Source organism: Dermacentor silvarum, chromosome 3 (assembly GCF_013339745.2).
Source record: "Dermacentor silvarum isolate Dsil-2018 chromosome 3, BIME_Dsil_1.4, whole genome shotgun sequence".
Classification (NCBI taxonomy): Eukaryota; Metazoa; Arthropoda; class Arachnida; order Ixodida; family Ixodidae; genus Dermacentor; species Dermacentor silvarum.
This window is the reverse complement of record NC_051156.1, coordinates 144311713-144333975: the sequence shown is the minus strand read 5'-3', so window position 1 is coordinate 144333975 and position 22263 is coordinate 144311713. Positions and strand designations below refer to the sequence as shown.

Here is a 22263-nt window from a genome sequence, read left to right as displayed (position 1 = left end):
CACGAACGAAACTAAACAATTATGACATGAAGTATAAAAGAAGATGACAGGAATTAACTGATATATGGTTTTAGAACCTTTGTTAGTAGTTTCTATAAATTACGAAGAACTTAGCCATAAAGACAGCGTAAGAAGCAAACGATGGTACACACTTTAGATACTATATTTCCTTGCGTCCGACTACTTTCAATAATTTGTTTTTAGCTGGATTACCCTAAGTATTGTCATGTGCATGCATTTCTTGGTAAACGTCATGTGCATGCCTTTCGGAAAACAAGTTTGCGTAAAACGCATATGATAACGCATTGAGTTAAAAATGACAAACTTACTTTGGAGACCTTTGTGATGCTTATATGTGTCATTCTGCGAATAAATATATCTCTTATGAGTGGTAGTACGTTATAGTTCTTTCTTTAGGTTGTTTGTTAATGAGCTACAGTTTACTCTTTTCTTTCCTTCTTCTTTTCAGAAATCCATCCAAGAAAGGCTGGTCACTGTGGCTTCAACTTGTAAAGCAATGAACACTTTGGAATAAAAATTGTTTTAAGTAGGCGATTCGTCACTGCTTGATTTTTCTCCCGTCTATTTTCAGTAACACCTTCGAAGATGCAGAAAGTGCAAATGCTTTTATGATATTTCCTATTGGGTTAAACAGTTATTTGACCTAATTCGGAGTTCACACAGGGGCCTTTTTACAAGGCTGCAATTAGAGGCGTCCACACCCTCAAATTTGTAGGGAACGCTGCCCGCTACTCAATGGGAAGCCTGTAATGCCAGAGAAGAGTTCATTTTAAAAAATATAAGGAACCATTTGTTGCACTTATGGAATATGAATTTTAAGCATTAGCTGGGACCTTGTCGCAAGCGTCAATATTTTATTTTCACTAACGCACTTAGACTCTACATTCTTTACCAGAAACTCCGTCTTCGTCTCACAAAAGTCGGCGCTTTCGTCTCATCGGATGAACCACTCTGGCCTAGAAGATGGCATACGCATTTTGGCTCCCCGCCACACACATGTTACTAGCAATGCCCTACTACAAAGACCAGCAGCACAAACAACACAGTGATTCCCGTGATACATAAAGGGGGCAGAAGCATGGCAATGTGCCGAGTTGTCATATAAGAAATGGAAGAAAAGAAACGAGGCGGATTTCGTCACATGCGATGTGAACTTGGCTGCGATAAAGGGAAAAGCAACCAAGGAACTTCGATTCAAGGCACTGATTGAGGCAACGGGAGAGACCTTTCGTGCGTATAGCTCGCTCACTCTGACAACTTATACAGGGAACTCATTCGCTTTTATCACGGCTACTGTTCTAAACGTTTTTTTTTTTCGATTGCCTGGATGGCCCCATGCAAATTTTTGTGTACAAATGATATTTTCGACTGAAATTTGCTAGGGGCTTTTAACTCATTTGCAGCTTGCTAATATTGTAGGTAAAGAGCATAGCATCATGCTCCTCTCAGATTGTTAGTGTGGCTGACCCCGACCAAAATAAGAAGATATGGAATGCATATTGCCAATTCTAGATGGAGCATTGCTTTCTTGCGACATTAGGAGTACAGAATGGTATTAAAAATCTTCCTTAATTCACATTATTTGAATGCTTGTTTAGGATGCCCTACGTGAGATATGAAATTATTTCTGAATGGAGAGAATCGAAGACAGAAATCATAAACTAATTTTGAAAGCTCTGCAGCACAATCTGAACTAAATGATTGCCCGGCACAGTGTAATTGATGGCCGGGTTAACAAAGTTCCTACAGAATGTCCAAGATGTTAGGCTAGCGACCAAATCAGCGCGTTCCACTAAAACCATAGTGAATTCGAAGAGCAGTGCTGATGCAGTGACCAGAAGTGGATGGAGTGAAAAAATATTTTTTGCATATTGTCTTAAATGCTTAGGCGCTGCAAAAAGTTTAAATCACGGAGGTTTAAATGCAGCATTTTTTTCTTGTTTGTTTTTACTGAACTGCTAGTGGGTTCAAAAATCATTATTTCAGACTTGGGTGTCCTGCTCTGGCGATAGGTAAATAATTTGCCGCTGCTCGGCTATGCCAAACTGGCCTTTTGCTAAGCTGATGAGGTCCCTGTGCGGATTGTTCAAATTCAATTGAATTCAATAGTAAAATGATGATTTAAGCATTAATTTTAGTCATGCGTGCCGCAGAATGCTATCGCACTTTTCATTGATCGTTCGTTTTCTCCTCCTTACAGACTCGAAACACAAGCTGTCGGGAACGTGACAAGCGATCAATATCGCGAACATCCTCCTGTACTGTTCGGCTGACGTGAAAAATTGCCCTGCTAGTGCCGGATAATGTGCGATTGGCCTTTTGTGCCACAATTCCAGGCAATTTGTATTAATATTATATTTCCATTAGTATCATACTAATTTATTTCAGGAGCTTCCTTCTGGGCCTCCTGTGCTCTATCTTTATGGTAATAAAATCGAGCGTTCCTATAGTTCGTCTGTAGAGGCAATACCGTTGTATTTCTGTCCATGCGCCGGGTACCTGGGGCCCTCTCGCTTCAGTGTCAGTTGTTTTCTTTAACCGGCAGTGTAGATTGTGAGCGACACCGCACCAGTGATGTCTAAATTGCATACAGTCACACGTATACTCTCGGAAATAAAGTACTCTCTAAACAAAACACTGATGAAAATGTGATACTATCTCCAGCAGCACCAATTCTTGTGTTCACCTTGCCTCCATAGCTCTCGCCTATTTCCAGATAAAGTGAGTGAGGGGTACATAGTATACACATATGTTTGAAGCGCCCTATTCAGTGTTCCTTCTAAAGAATCGTTTCGGCCGCTAAAGCACGTTTTGTACGGTTCGCTCGCTACCTTGAAGTAGCCGCGTAGAACCAACCGTGGCCCAGAATGCGCACTGAGTATCTCCAGCACTACTACTCAAGTCTTCTACTTCTTTCTGCTGTTTTACGTCACAAAACCAGTTCTGATTAAATAGCGCGCCGTAGTGGAGGGCTCCGGAATAATTTTGACCACCTGGGGTTGTTTAATCTGACAACGGAGAAACAAGTTCCCAACTAGCCAGAGTTTCCCTGCATAAGAAAGCAGAAGTACTTACGGTGTGCTTTTCGGGCTATAAAATGAATGGCTAGGTATTTCCTGTTGCAACTGCTAGACCACACCACCCAATTTACAAATAAATCTTAAAGCTGATATTTGTTCAAGTGATAATTGTGCTTATCCGCTAAAATGGTGCCACAGTGTCTCACCTATGAAGTGCGCAGTCGTGCTGGAATCGGGCAATATATTTTATTTACCTTCCATTGCAAAACGCCAATAAGCTCCGTGGCAGTTTCCAATAGCAACACCTATCATGCAGGCAACCTCTGAAAACTATGTTTAGTTTCATTTAACATTTAGAATTTGTCTGGGTGGTACTAAATACGCCCAGAATATAAATTATCCTTATAAATGATGGTGAGTGCGTTAAATGCAATATGTTCATTTGACGTCGCAAACTGATTAATTACCTTTCCACCAGCAAAAATGTATAATAAACTCCGCATGCCATATGAATAATAAAAACGAATTGTCGATGACGCAAACCTGATATTCCCGATCCTACACGCCATATTGCAATAAAGTTTGGCCACTTAAAACACAAAGCACTTGATTCCTGAGTCGGAGAATAAAATTGCATTGCAGTAAAAAAATAAAAGCTAATTTACAATCTCAATAGATAGATTGAAGTGTATTTGTACTTCTATCGATGAAAGTGACCCTCCTGTGATAAACGCCGAACAGTGTATAACCTGGTGGGAAATAATTGCTGCTGTTTGGCTGTCGGATATAAAATTCCGCCTCTAGCGACATTTTCCTCCAAGCACATGTAAAAATTGAAATAAACATATTTTTAGTTTGTATTTAAGTGGTGTCATTTGTTTGCAATCCGTATGTGGTACAGGTAGGTGCTTTTTCTTTTACAATTTTCTTCACTAACGTTTCATGTACTTTCCAAGGACGAACGTTGTGACAGACAATCTAATTCTATACAAACTACGAGGTGCACAGGCTTCTCAGTTTTACTTATTGGCATTTCTCGAATAGCTAGTTTGCGCCGCGTTATGATGGAAATATATTGAGCGTTTATTTCTGTAAATTTTTTGTCCTCTTTTATTTCTACGTTCCCCTGTCTAATATGCTCTGTTGGCCAATAGTTTCAAGCGAGACCCGCCTGATGTGCTGTTGCAGACCCGCTTCTGCATCCTCCTGGCTTCGGGCCGTTGTGCCTTTGCTGTATATTCTGGCTATCCCACCGGCTACTCTGTCGCTGCTCCTGCTGCCTACGGCGCTTACAACGCCCCGCTTGGTTCTCTGTCCACATATGGCTATGGCGCCGGCCATGGCGCGCCAGCCTACGGCTATGGACTGGGAAGATATGGCGTGAGCTACGGCAGCGGTCTTAGTGGTCAGGGCTATTCCACTCTGTTGCACCACAAATGTAAGAGAACTGCTATATTTTGTAGCCTCAATAGCTTTCGACTTGAGCTGTTGGATTCTTCACGGCTACTTAAGGGTGGTAGGCTGGGCGCTTCTAGATCATCCGCCATGTGCAAGTGCCTTATAGAGCATAATTAGAGTTTACATGTAAATTGCTTCAGAAAATGCGCAAAGTGCAACTTACACAAAAGCTACAGACATTATTACTCCTGATTGCTGTTTAAATATATCAGAAAACATCAACCTGTTACGCGGAAACTGAAATACAAAGCCTTTTTGCAGCTGCCGTTTCAGGTCTGTCCGAGTGGCCACGGATACTTCCTCGTTCTTGTAGGCCCTCCGCCTAGTGCAAGTGAAATATTGAACTAATTGAATTTTAACTAATTGAAAAAATTGAATTCAAAATAAAGTTTAATATACGAGAAAACATAATTATGTTACGCGGAAACTCAAACACCGACCCCTTTACTGCTGATGCTTTTTGGGTGAGCACGCAAAGAAAAATCCCGACCAGCTGTAGGCTAACAGCTTATCTATAGTAAGCTAGTGTAGCAATTAAAATGTAGCGCAACTGAGCAACTTTGTGAGGGTTTCTGTTAAAAAGAAAGTTTAGGCGAATCTCGTATGCTCTACCTCTTGCTGCTGATTGTTCCGTACTCAAGTTGGGCTCATTCCTCTTTTTTTATTCTCATTTTCAGGAACGCATTCGAGAAATGCCGGCAATTGCGATTTCAAGTAATAGGCGGATGAACAGTTGACACTAAAATGTGTTTAAGTCTGACAATTCGTTATTGTTTCAGATTATTTCTTCTCGTCTATTCACTATGACGCCTTTCAGGCGCAGAAAGTGCGTATGGTTAGCTTATATTGCGTTTGAGATCACATATTTATTAGGAAAACATTTAGTTCATGTCAGACCTTTGTACAAGGCCGTTAGTAGAGGAGTACATGCCCGCAAGGATGTATTGAACATTGCCCGCTACTTTTACACTGCAGGAAAGATGACTAAAATGCAAGGTCAGGCGACTCTTTTTTTTTTCTGACGAAAAGAATTAAACCAGTTTTCACACTCGTAAAACACTTTGATTATTTAGCTAGGTCATATAACGAGCATAAATAGCAACGCAGTGAGTCTGCGCCATCTGGACTCTAAACTTCGCACTTTGACAACAGCACCCTCAACAAGGGAGAAAACCGGCAAGCAGCCCGCCTTTGGCTCTACAGTGGTGCGCTGGTGCATGCAGGCCCACGAGGTTAGCTGGCACTCGTTGCGCCTTAGGTTCCCATACGCTGTTGTGTGTCACCAAAAGTTTAAATCCGTGTCTCGTAGAAGAGCAATCAACAGTCATTGCACCCAATTCCTGATTACTGCGGACTCTTTCGGAGCCACTACATCTTAAAGCTCGCAAGTGGAAGACAGTTGTTTTGTAAGCTGTGAAACAACATCTATCTTGCGGCTTCATACTGCGGGCATAAACAGAGGAAGCGTTCAACATACCCGAAATCGCCGCATCGCTCTTCTACGTCTCCCTGTTCGCTTAGCACATCCTTCTGATCTGTATCGACAGGTCGAGAGTGGGCGTTGCACAACAGTGTGTGATGTGCACTGCTTGCTCTCGTGTATTGTGTTCTCAGTTTCTCGTATCATGTACCTGCGCGATAAATAGATACAATTTTTTCTTAGTTTGAAGTTGTCGATGCACTGCTAAAGCCTATGAGTAACCTGCTACGTAGTAATATTGCGGACCCCAACTAAATGGCATGCCCTCTCGCATACCCAACCTTAGCGATGCATACCTGTTTTTATTGATTCGTTCAAACAGTTAAAAGGCTCTCCAGCTGACTTGAACATTGCAAACGGACGAATATGGTTCTTAGACCATTCTGTGACTATCGTTTCTGCATACGGTTGTATCCAGGCACACCAAGCTAACTGCTTGAAATTTCAAACAAAACTCGACGCACTCCTTACGTCGGAAGCACTCCTCTGGCCGAGATGTCTCACACACCTGGCCGCTCCGAGTCGCATGCATGCCACCTGTAGCGCACAACTTTTCGCGCAAATCCTTGAGCAGGCGTGCAAGCGCTCCACACAGGAAGTAGATGAAGGAGGCAAAAACCGGGATAAGGGTTTCATTAAAAAATCATTTGCCATTGAATTCTGTGAAGGTGGATCACTAGCGAAGCCGTTTAGCACAAGACACAGAGGTGACAAAGAGTTCTGAACAAAGGTACTAATATATTTATTTTCCTGATCGGTGGTCATCGTGACAAGTACGCACGCACATTCGCGTATCACCTCTCTTGTTAAATCTGTCCGTCACGTAAGGCAATGAATGGCTCCTACCCCCTTAAGCAATGGTTCTATGACACACCCTCGTAAACGCGCCCTCCCCATTACGACGACAGATGAGAAGTTGTACGCTGGAATGATGAGCGGCAACGGAGCCAGCTAGGGAAGAAGACGACGACGCTCGAGCCATTCCTGATGACGATAGTTTCTCACACAGACTCCACGAAACCCCGGATCTTAGCCATATACAGCTTGGCTGTAAAATTTCATGTGGGCCTCAGGTCGAACATCCAGTGCCCCTGTGGGGGCACTGGATTACGCAGTGGGATAGAGCTTTTGCGTGGGGAGTGCATAGCTCACCCTTCTTGCACAACTCATTTTGGGCACTGCTGTGCTTCTATTACAACTACCACTAAAAGTGTTGACAACGTCTTGCAGTACAGTGGTACCTACATGACCCATCACAAATGCCTGTGTACAAATAAAGCTTCCGGCTGTTACTGCGACAAACTTTGAACTCCTTCTAAATCTGGTATTTGTGGAGATAATGAAGTAGCATGACGTCGGGCTCCTTTCACCAAGTTGCTATGGACGACACGAAGAAAGATATGTGATGCTCTCTGCAAATTTAGTGTAAAGCAGTGCAATTATTGCGTTATTAGATAAATAAAACGGCGTGCCAAATTATATGTAGCCTAAATATTAGCTTCTTTGGATGGTCGCCTGCCGACACCTGGAAGTAGATGCGAAAATATTTTGAATAAAGTGGAATACCTTATTACATGGAATAATTTCCTGAGCGCGGGACTCAACAGAATTTTGTGTAAATAACTGCTCAAGACAAAGTGATTGAAGGCCGTTAAAGCAACGTCCGCACAAGAGTTATAAAGGTTCCGTAGGTGAGCTAGTTACGGCGTTGCACTATAACACCGGAGGGCAGACGGAAGTGTCAAGCGTTTATTGTTGCACTCATCCAACTATACCGTATGGTAGACATGAAAATTCGCAACAGTAACGACGTACGACGGTCAATTGTTCTGGTATGCAACAATCCCAGGCAATTGGTGGCGTTTTAATACTGCCATAGGCATCGTCTTTACATCTTTCACTGTGAGAAGGCTTCATCACAGCATGTGGAACTTAATCTTTAAGGAGTTAAAAGCTTACAATATGAATTCATGGCGAAAAGAAGTACCCAGACACTGGTGGGCATATACTGAGAACCACGCACGCTAGTGTGCGAGCGCTCTTTGTCCGGCAGTTAACGGTGTGAACGAAGCCACACCTGAGTTCCACACAATCACGGCACGATATTGTGAGTGACTTTTCTAAAAAAAATAATCATCGAGAACAAGCTGTGCTTGGTCGGCCGATTGTACTACAATAGAAGACGCAAGAGTGATTGAATATGTCCATACTAATTCCTTCGGTACTCGGACATAGGTAATGCGTACAAGAATAGCACATGCTCTATGAACATTCCCAAATGGACGACTGGTGCCGAATGCCTGACCATCATGATTTTTAGTATGGTGTTGCTACTATGCGTTCGTTGGTCACATATGTAGTGCCTTTTGTTGAAGACAACGGACAAAAAAGCTAGAAATCTGATAGGGTTTTTTTTATTTCAGCATGAATGCAATATCACGCTTTCTTGTGAGAATCACCACTGTCGCCTTGTCGAGTTCCTGAAAAAAAATCAGAAATTAAAACAGAGACGTTTATATCAATATAATGCAACTGCCACTTGGATCAAAAATGGTCGATCCAATGTGCCCTTAAATAACTATTTCGGTAGGGTTTCAATTTGGTACGGCGTAATTTCACTGTATATTTCACTATCAATCTTTTAGATAGCATTCACAACAACAAGCTACGGAACACAAAAAAGGTGTACAAGTCCCGAGCATATACATTGATGATAATAAGGATAAGGTCGAATACAAGCCTCACCGTGCAAAATATTTTCAGAGAATGGAAATTGACTACATTATATCGTATTACAATTTTTACTCTATTGGCCTTTCTCTAAAAAACATTGTTCCCATCCAACTATTCCTGACCCACTGCAGTAGTCATGGCAGGATAAACAATAAATTGATATATAGAAGAAACAAATCGGGCTGATCACTCACATTTTTTGCGGAGGAAGGTGCTGTAACCGAGGCCGCCGAGACCGTATCCGTAGCTGAGACCGTAGCTGCCGAGTCCAAAGCCATATGTGGGAATTCCGTAGCCAAGGCCATATCCAAATCCGGGAGCGTGGTGTACGGTTGACACGGAGGCCAGTGGAGCATGATAGGCAGCGTAGGCAGGAGCACCGAAGGAGTAGCCGACCGGGTAGCCGGCGTAACCGGCAATGGCACAGGTGGCCAGGGCGAGGAGGACACAAGCACGAATCTGGCGTCGAAGTAAAAAATACAGGCGTAAATCATATCATGTAGATCTTAAACCTCATTACAAATATTCTTCTACGAAGCATAATGAGAGCGAAGCAACATCATTAGTTTTCACAGAAATTTCCAGCTTGAGATACTATAGACATTTCAAAATACCAGCTAAATATTTTCCCAGTTTTGTGTTGTGTTCTAAAGATGCGACGAAGCATTGACATATAGTAAAACATTTAGAGACACTTATAACACGTTAGATACCATCCGTGCTAGGTCGAAGGAAAATGGAAACTTTTACGCCTACAAGGTTGAAAGACAGTTGCTGAGGCTTGTAACTCATCTCTATTTTAAAATGGGGGCACTGAATGTAGAATAGTGTCAAACCTCACCATGTTGCGAGTTGGTATTACCTCTCTAGATGAGTGACTGATGAATTCACGCATATTGCAGTCTTTTTATACTGCGGCCAGCCAGTGGCGACTGCACAGTTTTGCATGAATTTTCGTGTTTTCCCCGTGCAGTGCTATTTTTTTCCTAACATGGCAATGCACTTGAAGTACTGCGTGGCTTTCGATTATTCATATGCCTCCTCCCAAGTCGTTCTTTACTGTTTAGTTACGTTGTGTGTGATGTCGATCGCAGTAATTGATAAGCGCACTCCAAGGACAGCTGAGCGCCAGCAATCAGCGTCAAGACATAACACGCGTAGAACTTGTTGCTTCTTTAACCAATGCTTATACGTGGATGCACTTTTATTTTCAAGCTTTCATTTGCATCGCATACAGTGTCTCTATTTCTGTCACGTCGCAATGCAGTTAACTGCTGTTGGCCGACTGCGAATTAGTATGATGCTCACGCGCTGGTGAAGCAACACGTTTTTCTTGCAAATTGTCTTAATTTGGTGGCTGTTGTGAAACTGGTGGAATTCTTGAATACTCACAGTGTTTCCAAGTGGCTGCTGGACGTTGCTGTGGTTGTTGGGATCTATGTGTGGTATTATCAAAATCCGTATTTGGCATTCCCCCATACGTTGCTACGTGTGAATGTCATGCCCCTTATGTGCAATGTCATGAATTCACTTTTCTACCTTTTATTCAACAACTTTTCCTGTAAAATTCAGTGTTCTTCTCAAATAAGATAGTATGCAACTTGTAAATATGACACCTCAAACAATGCACTAAAACCACAACTCGCCTAGCACCACAGAATCTAAGGACGTTTCACTTGTACTTGAAGCAATCTGTTCTTGCAGCGTGCTTCTAGAAATTCTGCAACCTGTGGAAAGGTTCTATATGCTTTTTTATTTAAAATTATTGCAGGCCTCAAATGAGGCATTTGATAAGCGGACCATTAAAGTGGAAGAAATAAATGGACAGAGAGTGGTATTTACAAAATAAAATAAAACGCCGCAATATAGTAGACAAAACGTCAAAAACGTAATGCCCAAAAAGCAAGCAACACTTCTATGAGCAAAAGTAGACACTCCAGCGGTAGTCAAACCAGGATAAGAAACACAAGAAGAAAGAAATACAACACTAATTTGGTAAACGCATGAAAATTGTTAGCAAAGTGAAAAAAAAAGAATTAAACATCAAGGTGATTGACGTCGGGATACATTTAAATGCGAGCCTATGAGATGGCGGTGATTTATTTAGATTTTTTCTAGAACGTTGAAATCGGAACGAAAATTTCACAACCGGATGGTAGGTGTATGCGCCAACCAATGATGCGCGGACGAGTAAATTCGTCTGAACAGAATCCTAGTGAGTCTGTGTAAGAGTGAGCCCGGCTGGGTTTTATTTGGTGAGTCTGCGTCCAAGTGAGCCCGGCTGAAGAGAAGTTCACGTAATTTAGTCGGAGCGAGCGCGGATGACTAGAATTCCGTAGATCCTGAGTCCGAGTGAGCCCTACGACAAAACATACAATTTGTGAGTAAGTCTGATGGAGTTTCGAGTATTGGGCCAACCTATGCTTAGTGTGGCTAATTTTAAACCTGGTAGCAAGGGGCTATGCGGCCACACGTTTAAAAAAAGTTCAAATAAGATGCAATCCGATCAATCTGCAGTTTACGGTCCCTAAGAAAATGCAATTCGTTTATGAATTCTGAAAGCATCGTCTCATATGAAAAGCCTGTCTTGAAGCGTTGGATGAGAATAGCAAATTGGACGAGTTTGTCAAAATCGTTATTCCAAGTCCAAAGAAGAGTTAGTATAGGATAGTGAAAGAACCAAAAACATGAGGTCTGTGTTTGGTCCTTCTTTCGCTGATTCGATGATTGACTGAGTATTGGTATTTTTCTGTTCACCGCACATGTCAGAACTTCCCGCTGCAATAATTACACCTTTCCTGAAATGTGCTAATTAGCGAAAGAAAAGCTGCTTTATTCCAGAAAACTATATGGGTGTCAGGTGATTGTATTAGCATTTTACAACATGCAACCAAATGAGATTGGGTGGTAGTTCTGTGGTGAATATCAATCGCAGTTTTTGTGTATGAGAAACACTTTCACACTATACTTACACAAATATTTCACAGAGGAAGTTGAGTGCTAGCTGTTCGCAATTTCTCTACAGTGATTAGCATTGTAGGTAAGCATTTTGTGCAAACACGGTCCATCCTTATAGCTATGCATTTATGAAATTGATATATTGTGCTGTCTGTCACGAGCCTGAGGAAACAATTTTGACCCCTCGACTTTTGTGTAAAATAAAATATGAAGGAATGTCTGTTTAAATAGAAGAATGCTCTACGAATTTCTGTTGTTTTTAGTGAAATATGGTAAACAATCAGACTCTCATTTTCAGGAATATAACTAGGATGCAAGCGGTGCTGAAGAGCAAGAATAGACACAACTCAATTCCACAGCATTCCATCTAACAAAGGCTTGCATGCATGCGTTCTTATAACGTTTCTACTTTACTGCCATTTGAAAGATAAAATTATGGTCGTGTATATACAAATACTTAAGAATAAGAGTGATGTACCAATATTCTTGTGAACTACTTTGTGCGACTACAGCAGCGACGCATATTTACGCCCTCAGTCATTTCTATAACAGCCCAAAAGATGTGAAAGGCAACTGGAAGAAGAGTAAAGGACAGGTGCTGACTTGTCCTGTAACTGATATTATTATTAGAGTGAAGGCCAAATAAAAGAATAAAAGCAATGCCGTTCGTACTGCTCAGTCCTTCGATAGAGCATCTGTGACATCCATGCATCACACGAGACATAACCAGAAGTCATAGCACCGTTACACACACAAAAAAGCTTGTCCTAGCCAGCCAATCACTGCCCTCCCTTTCCTTTTCAGATTGCTAGGTAAGCTCGAAGCTTCCGTTAGCTCGATTTATGTACTGGCAGGTTGGAATTTTATTTCTCTTCACTGCTTTTACTAATAAAGTAGTCCCTTATGAGTCAGCACCTTCCATGTGTTCTTCTCATTGCCTTAAGCCACTCTTGTACCGTCCCCATTGCTCATCGACCCACAAAGCTGTGAAGGCACTATTGTCTTTCATGAGGGCTACTGGGCTATGTGAACGACTTTGAATTGCTCACGCCCTCCGCGTGCATGCGCGAGCTCACCGTGTCCTTCCTCCCCCACCCTCCTCTCTTTATCTCATCTTTCTATTCCCTCTTTCCCGTCCCCCAGAGTAGGGTAGTCAACCAGACGCATTTCTGGTTAACATCCCTGCCTTCTCTCTTTCTCTCCTCCTCCTGTTTCCAACTCTCCCCGCTAATCATTTGCACTATCAGTGTTCACCAGTCGAACCTTTTTAGAGCAAAAATTCTGTTCTTTAGTGTCCGTTTCATTTAATATTCATCGACTGCACAGAACACTTACGTCTCATGATCTTGTGTTTGCTTATATAAGGCTTAATTAGCGCCACACATCCTGCACTCATTGCGCACCGTAAATTTTCATGAATATATAATGAGCCCCGATAAACTGTGGCATTTGTCTAATAGGCGTGCGCTTTGTGTACTCTTAGTTCTTTCACCTCATTTATGACGCATGTGCACAATAGCAAGCGATTGGATCAGCGGAAATTGTTTGCAAGGGTTCTTTCGGCAGTAGGACGAGCAGTTGCGCTTGGCAAATAGTTTGAAAAACGAACTCAGAAGTACTAAGCAATCATAAAGAGGCAATTGACTTCATCAGATGTGTATAAAATAGACTGCCGACGATCATTTCCTTCACTTGTGAATGGCGCCCCCTCAATTGATTCACAGAGCTGCAATTGTTACCTTTAAATAAAGGCACCTGCATATTGCGCATACAATGTGTGGTGTTTCGGTGCACCATTCTCGGAAACTACATAACCTACACTTTCATAGAACGTCCTTCGAGATGTGTTCTCCCTAAATTGTATCCCAGTGGGCAGGGAACAAGCTTAACTTGAAAGTTTAAGCGATAAGCACAGACGAAAAAAAAAACACTATCCGGAAGCAAGCAAAACAATATATTGTGAGAGGAATGGCGTAAACTTATTTTCCATCGGCATGAAGTTCTTGGTAGGTACATTGTACTGTACGCATACATTTGAATCGCCGTCCTACCCATGACCTTTTTGTAAGTCAACCAGTGGTATAGCAAGGAAGGACAGATTGTTAGTTCTTCAAGGTGTGACATTCAAGAGTGATCAAGTAGAAGACTATGGTAGATGGATTATGGACAACGCATTTTATCAGTCGCGGTTGCAGTATCTCTATGAAACGGGCCTGCATTCTTATATTTAACTCCAAAATGGTGTTATACCAAGTGGTAAACCAAGCGAAAAATAGTTTGTTAGTTCGGGTCATCATTTGTTGACAAATACCGGAACTGAAGGACAATAGGCAACAAGGTGTGGGCTTGCTGCCTCATCTCTGAACAATATTCGTTAAGCTGCTTGTTGTTTTTTTTGCTTTGTTTCTTTTTCCTTTGTGGAGTAGTGAGACGATGACGAAGACAAATGTAATCTGACTTAAAGTGAGACCAACTGCCGGTTTTAGAAAGGTGAGAGCCTGCAATTTTTACTGCGGCACGCAAAAGTCAGTGTCTCAAAAGGCATCCACAAACGCGTGGCTGCATCATCGACGGCTATATGAGGTTCCATTTTACGTCAGCTATGTTGCACAGAGCGCACCGCATCTACAGCTGCTAGGCCTTATGCGAAATTATAATCAGCATTTTGTAGACATCCATAGACACACTACTCATACCACAACTCCAGTTCGAAAATTGCGTGGAGCCCATCCATCCACTACACTGAGAAGCCGACGCTTGCTTTGCACGCAGTCTGTTTCCATTTCACTTTACAGATGATGACTTTCAGTGGTATCTCGGAATGTCTTTATGTAAGCTTCAAGCTCGCAATGCGCGGCATTGCTAGATGTCTAAAATTCTGCATGCGTTAAACTAAAAACAAGGAATGCTAGAAATTGTACATTCAGAAGTAAGTTTATTGCAAGGTATTTTTTCTGCCATGTCTTGAAATGTCAGTTTCCGCCCATTCTTGCATGAATCCTGTAAAGGAGAATGAAAGAAAGACATATAATTAAGAAAACTGAACAGTAGTGTGGAGCAAGAGCTGTGGAGTGTCAGATTTGTCATCGGAAATAAGATTTGTAGAAGGGCGCATGTAAATATTATTGTTGATTACACGGACGGTGCCATAACAAAATACGGAGGGGCTGTTGACACTCACGCCCGTGCTTGTCCGCTTTTAAATCTCCCGTTCCACAGGAGTGGATCAACACCAAAAGTTCGGCGAGTTGGTAGGTAAAGATGTTTACGTATATGTGCAGCGTGACACAGATATTCCATGTTCCCCGTCTGAGTCGCGCTGCACATATACGTAAAAATGTTCACCTGAACAGTGCGTCTAACCATGAGTCAGCAAGAAGCTCAACTCTCAACTCACTTGGTGCTTGAACCATCACACGAGTGGTTTGGGGCACAGCGCTAGATTTTTAGCTGCTAATGCAACTTGCCGATATCTGCATAATACGCTAAACTGACAGAAGCAACATAGGGTATATTTCATCGCGTTGACCCGCAGGGGGGAGGGGGGATTTGGAAAGTATGAAAACAAGAACGCACCAGGCAGTGCAGTCGAACACTACTTAACACATCAAGTACCGTCACCTTTTTCTTAGTGCCCTGTCTTTTCTCCATCACTTTGTCAATCTGAAACACGGTTGAGAGCGAGAATTCTCCAATATTTTTTTTTTGAGCAACCTAGACTCCTGTGCATGTTCTTCCTAATTATTGCAACTATTCTTTTTCATTTTTAAGTCATTATCATTATTGCGGTGAAATACAGACAAATGCGCCAATGCAAGCCCAGTATAAAAGACGTCAAGGGCTCTTTAGAGGCAAAAAGGTAATAATTTGCTTACATCATTTGTGCAGCAGAGTGGAATAGCCTAGACCACCGAGGCCGCTTCCGTAGCTAAGGCCATAGCTTCCTAGTCCGTAGCCGTAAGCTGGCGCTCCATGGCCAACGCCATAGCTATACGAGGACAAAGAACCAAGTGGAGCGTGGTAAGCTCCATAGGCGGCGGGAGCAGCTGCAGAGTAACCATAGGGATAGCCGGAGTAGACACCAAAGGCACAAGTGGCCAATGCGAAGAGCACGCAAGCACGGATCTGCAAGATGAGTACAAATGAGTCCGATTTACTTAAAGCTTCGGACTAGAATATTCTTATGTAACACTGCCAACCTTGTTCATTATTCATTATTACACAAATCAGTGCAAAAATAAAGCGAGAGGTTAAGCTAGACATACAAAAATTCTTCGCCAGTAAGTAATCTTTGCGAGATGCGACACTCCAGTTTGCTGTACAGATATCAAATCGAGCAAAAAGTAAACCTATAAAATATAAACAATGAAAATTGAAATTTTATCACAGGATTCCTAGAAGAAGTGTAGAATATTGCAAAATGAAAAGGTAGCTATATGTTCCAAAAGCCTGCTGCGCACAGATAACAGTACCAGCAAGCAGGCAAACTAGCGGTCTTAGACAGTTTTCTTAGAAATTTGTAGACACGCTTTTTAGGCGAGAATGAGACATTAAGTTGTAAGTGAAAGACTTGTGAAAAGGAGACTCTTATTTTTAAAGGCCGCTTTTCGTCAAACGGGTACTTCTGATTAATAAGACAATGAAGATTTTGCGGGGCATGTAGCTGCATACGTATGCTCATAGATTGACGCTAAATTCTCGGCACAAATATTTCAAACTCTTTGTTAGAATACAGACCATACGCCATCATAGCACACATAATCTACTGTTTCGTACAAGTTTCTGCCTTAGGGAAGGAAAGAAGTACTAAGTAATCGCAGACAGTATTGTGTGAAAAATAAGGATGACAGTTGCGTAAGAAATTATGCTGATTTACTGTGGACGAGTTAGTTATCACAGCAAGGAAGACCGAAGGTATGCTGGTGTATTGGAATGACAAAAAGAACATCTTGTTTTGCATAGCAAAAGTGCGGCCTTTAAATTCCAAATGTGGAATTCAGTCTGCGAGAAATATTTGCCTTCTAAAAAGAATCTCAGTGATAATCGCGTCATCTGTTTACCAGTTATGTACTCGGAAATAGCTTGATGCGCTCACTCATTGCACAGCTGGTGCTGTGGATTTTTATACATGGCCGCTCAGAAAGTGACACAGCATAATGTCAAGCTGTGACGTTTAAACTGGCGATGTAGCGACGGTTAATATACATTCACAATTACGTGGAAGACCGTTTGCTCAAGTACTATTTTCCTTTGTGCATTTTCTCAAAAGCGTTTAGGAACTGTCTTGAAAGCAGCAATTTGAAAACTTTCGTTGATTACATTTAACTTGGGAAGACTCACTTGACAGCAAAAAAATAATTGAACGCGTTCTATAAGTACGCGGTCGAAATATATGCCGCACCTGTATTTATCTAGAAAATAAGAAGCGTTTTACTTCTATACTAAACGTCGAAAAGCTTTGAAGCTAATCCCTCGTAAGGACCTCACAGGTAAAAAAGTATTCGGTAATTTTTTGCTGGCTCTTCAATAGATAGAGAAACCTTTAGGGTGCGCAGCAAATACAATGTACATACGATAGGTGTAAATAAAGTTTTACATTCTAATGAGCACTAATAGCATGATATTACCATGGTGGAATGAAGCAGCAGATGTTCACAGAAGCAACTGACGGATCTTAGCACTGAACGGCGGAGCTTTTATAGTGGGCCCCACAACTCACCACTGCTGTTTTGCACCTGCAGGTGTGCTTTCTTTTTCCTCAAACGCTCAATTTCGCAAATGTGACACCTCATTGGCAATGTAACTGTATTTGTACTGGTTTAAATTTTGTAACGAGTTTAGCCTTGGCTGTCTCAGTAGCAGCATGGTGTCGTTACAAGACGCGTGCGCTTGCGTTTACCGGTAAAGCACGTATCAATTAGCATATTAAAGACTGGGAATTTTGCTTAGTAGATTCTACTGTCTTATCAGAACTGTGCAAGGGAGCACGTGCTACTGATCATTACTACAAGTTAGCATCCCTGTTCACGACTGAAGAATGCTTAAAGTGCAAATTTTATGCGGAGGTAAGTAGGTTGTGCTCGATTTTTAATAGTAGTGGTCTTTCAGGAGATGTGGAAAAATATGAAGTTGACACTAACATTTTTTTAGATAGACAAAGGATGAAGTGTGGAGCCATCAAAATAATCTTTCTAATGTAGTGGGCCCAAGCCTTTTTGCCGATGTTATTTATAAGATTATAAGAATGGAGGGGTATATATTCAGGACACTGTATGGCTCTTGGTATTTTGCAAACCGTGATAACAGTTGCATTGTTTTATTTAGCATAGGTATTTCTTTCTGGATCCTGTGCTATAGTTTCCCTAGTACGAAGCCCCTACATGCTACAACGTGTCGAGATATAAGTCTTCGTATCAATGCTTTCACGGCTGTGAACTTGGAATAATACCTTGAAAGGGGCGAATTTCATGTTCTCGTGTACATGAATCTGGTTGCAACGACAAATATCCCCATACAGAGTAAGCAGATATGAAAACTAGGGATGGCGAGGATATCAGTAAGCTATGCTGGAACTTAAACACACTACTCTTTTACAATATCGAAGGAGTCATAATACTGCTGGTTCGATTTTGGAAAACTGTTCCTCTATTAATTTCTGTTCTGGGCTTTAATTTGAAAACCACGTTACACAGCTACGTGTGCGTGTGTGTCTGTGTGAACGAGAAGAAAGGAAAACGAGGTGCCCGATTTTTATTAGGCAGATCATCAGAAGGAAGAACACCAAGGAGAGAATAGGGTAAATTATCGGCAGTTCTTAATTGAATTAAATAATATCTAAATGGAAATGAAAGTTGACAAATAAACAACTGGCCGAACGTGGTATACGAACGTACGTCTTCGCATTATGCGTGCCATGCTCTTAACAGCTGAGCTACCGCGGCGCCGTTTCCCAACCACTTTATCAGGCATTTATGTTTCTGTACTAGCACTAACACTGCCAGTGTTACCCAGCGCTAGGTGGAATATGTCAACCCACGTCTTTACATTATATTACATTGAATCCAGTAGGTTTTATGCCTTCAGGCACCATGTGTGGGCTTATTGACCTGTTGCCTTCACCAAAAATTTCACGTATAGGCGTGACGCTTGTGGCAGAAACGTCGTTCACTATCCGCCATCCTTAGCTGGAAATTCTCAAGGAAACCATCGCAGAAGTGCGCCTCTACGAACGGCGAAAGCTTGGAATGTACTCGATGGGTACATATATTCCACATGGCAACCTATGGAGCAGCACTTCCACTGGCGTTCTTGTTCCTACCGAGGGCCTTTGATGTTCAATTCATGGAGATTTCTTCAATCCAGATAGCCGACAACCAGGGTATTACCTTCTACAAATGTGAAAAGCTGCAGCGAAACGAAGCTTTCAACCTTCAGTGGAGTTCCCCAGCAGCCAGATTGTACTTAATCGACAGTATTTCTGCTGCAACGACATTGGCTTATGTTGACTGTGCACTAGATGAAACTTGCGCTGCGTACGTTCGTCCAGAGGCCTGCATCTCGCGTTTGGCTGCAAGATGCATCTCGCTGCATCTCAGCTATAAACTTCCCAAGCTCCCATCCAGCATGGACGACTTTCCTGTGTGCGCTTTGGGCAGTTTTAAAGAGCTCTCCTCGGAAGAAGTTCGGCCAATGAGTAGGTGGAATGGCACTGTGTAGCTATGACCTGCTCTTCAACACATCTCTTTGACGCGGACATGAATCACTGGGGGTGCAGCAGTGAATATGTGACATCGTTTATGTAACGCTCATCAATGAAGCTCTTTTAATTATGAGATTTTAGGTGGCAAAACCACCATCTGATTATGAGGCAGGCCGTAGTGGAGGACTACGGAATAATATAATACCGTGCACTCAAATCTAAGTACATGGGTGTTTTTCGCATTTCGCCCCCATCGAAATGCCGCCGCCATGGCCGGGATTCGATCGCGTGACAATGAAGCTCTTTCATGATGCGCAACTCCGTCTGTGCTGCTTTTGAATTAACCTCTTTCATACAAACTTTTGTCATTGAGGATGTCCCAGAAATTGTGTGCGTTCTTCAATGACACGCATTGACGCCAACTTCGGTAGCTAGGTGTGTGGTACTGGGTATACGCGGCTCTACAATGACAAAAATATTTCTTTAAATTGCTTCCATTCTCAGCAGAATTGAACCCGTGCCAAGCAAGGTCCTTCTGGTGGCATTGCCAGATGTCACTCGCACGCAACGGGAAGTACGAGAGTGGAGTCAGGCCACCGAACGTGTTGGCGTTGGCAATATGGCGTGTCGCTGGATTGCTTTAATGCTAATCTCACTTACTTCTACAGTCATGGTGGTAGTGGTTCTGCCAGAACTTATAGCGTTACATCATGCACTGCGACATCATTTCAGCCCGAGTGCGGTGGCTTCATTACATAAATATTTTAAAATGAACAATGTAGTGAACCAACTATAAAATTTGCACATTATGTGCAAGACGCATTTTTTTTACAGAAACCACAATTACAAGCTAAAAACCTGCATGTTTCTCAAAATATAGCGAGATGTAGGGTATTTTTTTCCCGTTAAGAAAGAACTGTTGGTAGCGCTGTCGTCTGTCGACAAGGCTGTTGAACATCCGCGTTTATTGAAGGCGACTATCCTATGTCAAAGCATGTGACTTAGGGTTGCCCTCTGCGAAAATGCTGAAGGCATCACTATGTTTCCCGCCTCCCCGCGAAGCGTAGTCAGTCCTACACTCTCATGCTTAATATGCCTGCCTTGCTTTCGACATCCATAAAGATAGAACGTCGCTGTCAAACGCTAAACTGCACACCTCAAGACAAGTCTTAATCATTAGAAAAAGAATGTTAGTGAAGATGAGTATTCCTACACTCTGACTTATAAAAGTGACGTTTCTATACCTGGTATCTCTTACGACGTTGCGACTTTATTGAACCTCTGACACGCAAGCTCAACACATACGGAGTGTTGTATACCTCTAATGTGGTGAAGTCAGCCGGTATTGTTATAAAAAATGTGCAACCGATAGTCTAATCGAACCTATGATTTCCAGCGCAGCAGCCCATTGTTGTAATCAATAGGACGCGATGGCAAGCATGCTTCTCATGCGAAAGTCGCGATTGAAATGCCTGGCGCGTGCGTCCCGTGACAATTTCTCGAATTATTATCTCGTGACAGCTAGCGATTTGCGACGCAATCATAGACTTCGGTTTCGGCGTACGTTTTTAGGTGAAAATGAAAAAGCTACAAAGTGCGTAATATCCACCTATATTGGTAACGCATAAAAATATAGTTCACGTAAGTGAGCACCAAACCCCTATTTATTGTTTCCAATCTGTACCTAAAAAATCTGATGCTTGCAGATGCGGCTTCCCTGCTTCTTTTGGTCATCAGCATTGCCAGAATACGACCTGTTGAAAAATCATCTCTAAAAGTTGCAAACACTTATTTGTCACAACATTGCTTTCGAAGGAAGAAATCATAACATGGATCAAGGCAATTTCAAAGCAACAGGGACACACTCATTCCAGTGCTCTGTCTCTATGCGGAAATATGAGGAATAAAATTGCATAGTTTTATTTTTTTAAGTGCTACGTGCTCCACCATCGAATGCGCTTGCACACGAACCGCTATTTTCTAGCTGGAGACCTCACAGTGGAGAAACCCATCGCAATTGATACAACCAAGGCTAAAATTGTTGCAATATTTAACCGTATACACGTTAGCCAATGTTGCAGCCACATACCAACGCAAACTAAGCGTTGCAGAAAAAAGAGCATACGAGTCAAGACAAGCACCAGTGGTGCATTACGAAGCTAGCAGTATATAAGGACTGTGATTGTGCTCGGAAGTCCATCACTTGTACCAGTGAACATCTGCTCCTCCATTCCAATATGGTAAGAAAATATTCAATTATGCTGATTTGAAGGTAACATTTTATGTCCAGCTTGTACGCGTACAAAATATTTGCTACGTATAGCAGAAGGTTATTAGCCAAGTTTGGGCAAGCAGTCAAGCTTCACAAGTAATATTTTCATATTTGATGTTATGTCCATTCAGCTCAAAGCCTATTCGTTCTCAAAGCATAAACGTTGTCATTTTTTGAAGATTCTACACACCTACTTTTTTTTGGCAGAATGTACTTACGTTGATCATATTGCAGTGAACCTGTGCGTATCAGGTCACCGATTATTTTCGACATAACTGTATCCTAAAGTTTCCAGCAAGAAATAAATCTTTGCTTGTACTTTCTTCGCACCCGTCATTGCTGGCAGATTCGTGCCTGCATCCTCCTGGCCCTGGCCACCTGTGCCTTTGGCGTGTACTCCGGCTATCCTTATGGCTACTCTGCAGCTGCTCCCACCGCATACGAGTCATACCACGCCCCCCTTGGCGCTCTATCCTCATATGGCTATGGACTTGGCCACGGTGCTCAAGCCTATGGCTACGGACTGGGAAGCTATGGTCTGAGCTACGGACAGGGTCTCGGTGGTCTCGGCTATTCCAGCTTGCTGCACCATTAATGTAAGGAAATTGCTGTGTTTTGGGCA

At 42.3% G+C, this 22263-nt stretch overlaps 1 protein-coding gene and 2 long non-coding RNA genes across 4 annotated transcripts in view; 1 reads left to right on the top strand and 2 right to left on the bottom strand.

Annotated features, from left to right (window-relative positions):
* LOC125944003 (uncharacterized) overlaps nucleotides 1–589 on the top strand; it is a 51375-nt gene extending 50786 nt beyond the window's left edge. The window contains exon 3 of one of the 2 annotated variants that reach the window (XR_007466049.1): nucleotides 470–589. This is a non-coding gene — a long non-coding RNA (uncharacterized LOC125944003). The remainder of the gene's footprint in view (nucleotides 1–469) is intronic. The other variant, XR_007466048.1, reaches the window with a different exon arrangement.
* A 7780-nt stretch (nucleotides 590–8369) lies between these two features.
* On the bottom strand, nucleotides 8370–9652 carry LOC125944002 (glycine-rich protein-like). Its single transcript, XM_049663691.1, has 3 exons — nucleotides 9554–9652; nucleotides 8907–9171; nucleotides 8370–8459 (listed from the first exon to the last, which is right to left on the bottom strand). Coding segments are annotated over exons 1-3 (321 nt in total). The 5' UTR covers nucleotides 9608–9652; the 3' UTR covers nucleotides 8370–8457.
* Nucleotides 9653–14578: 4926 nt separating this feature from the next.
* On the bottom strand, nucleotides 14579–17414 carry LOC125944004 (uncharacterized). Its single transcript, XR_007466051.1, has 3 exons — nucleotides 17298–17414; nucleotides 15546–15795; nucleotides 14579–14670 (listed from the first exon to the last, which is right to left on the bottom strand). It is a non-coding gene; the product is annotated as an uncharacterized LOC125944004 (long non-coding RNA).
* Between the last annotated feature and the right edge of the window lie 4849 nt (nucleotides 17415–22263).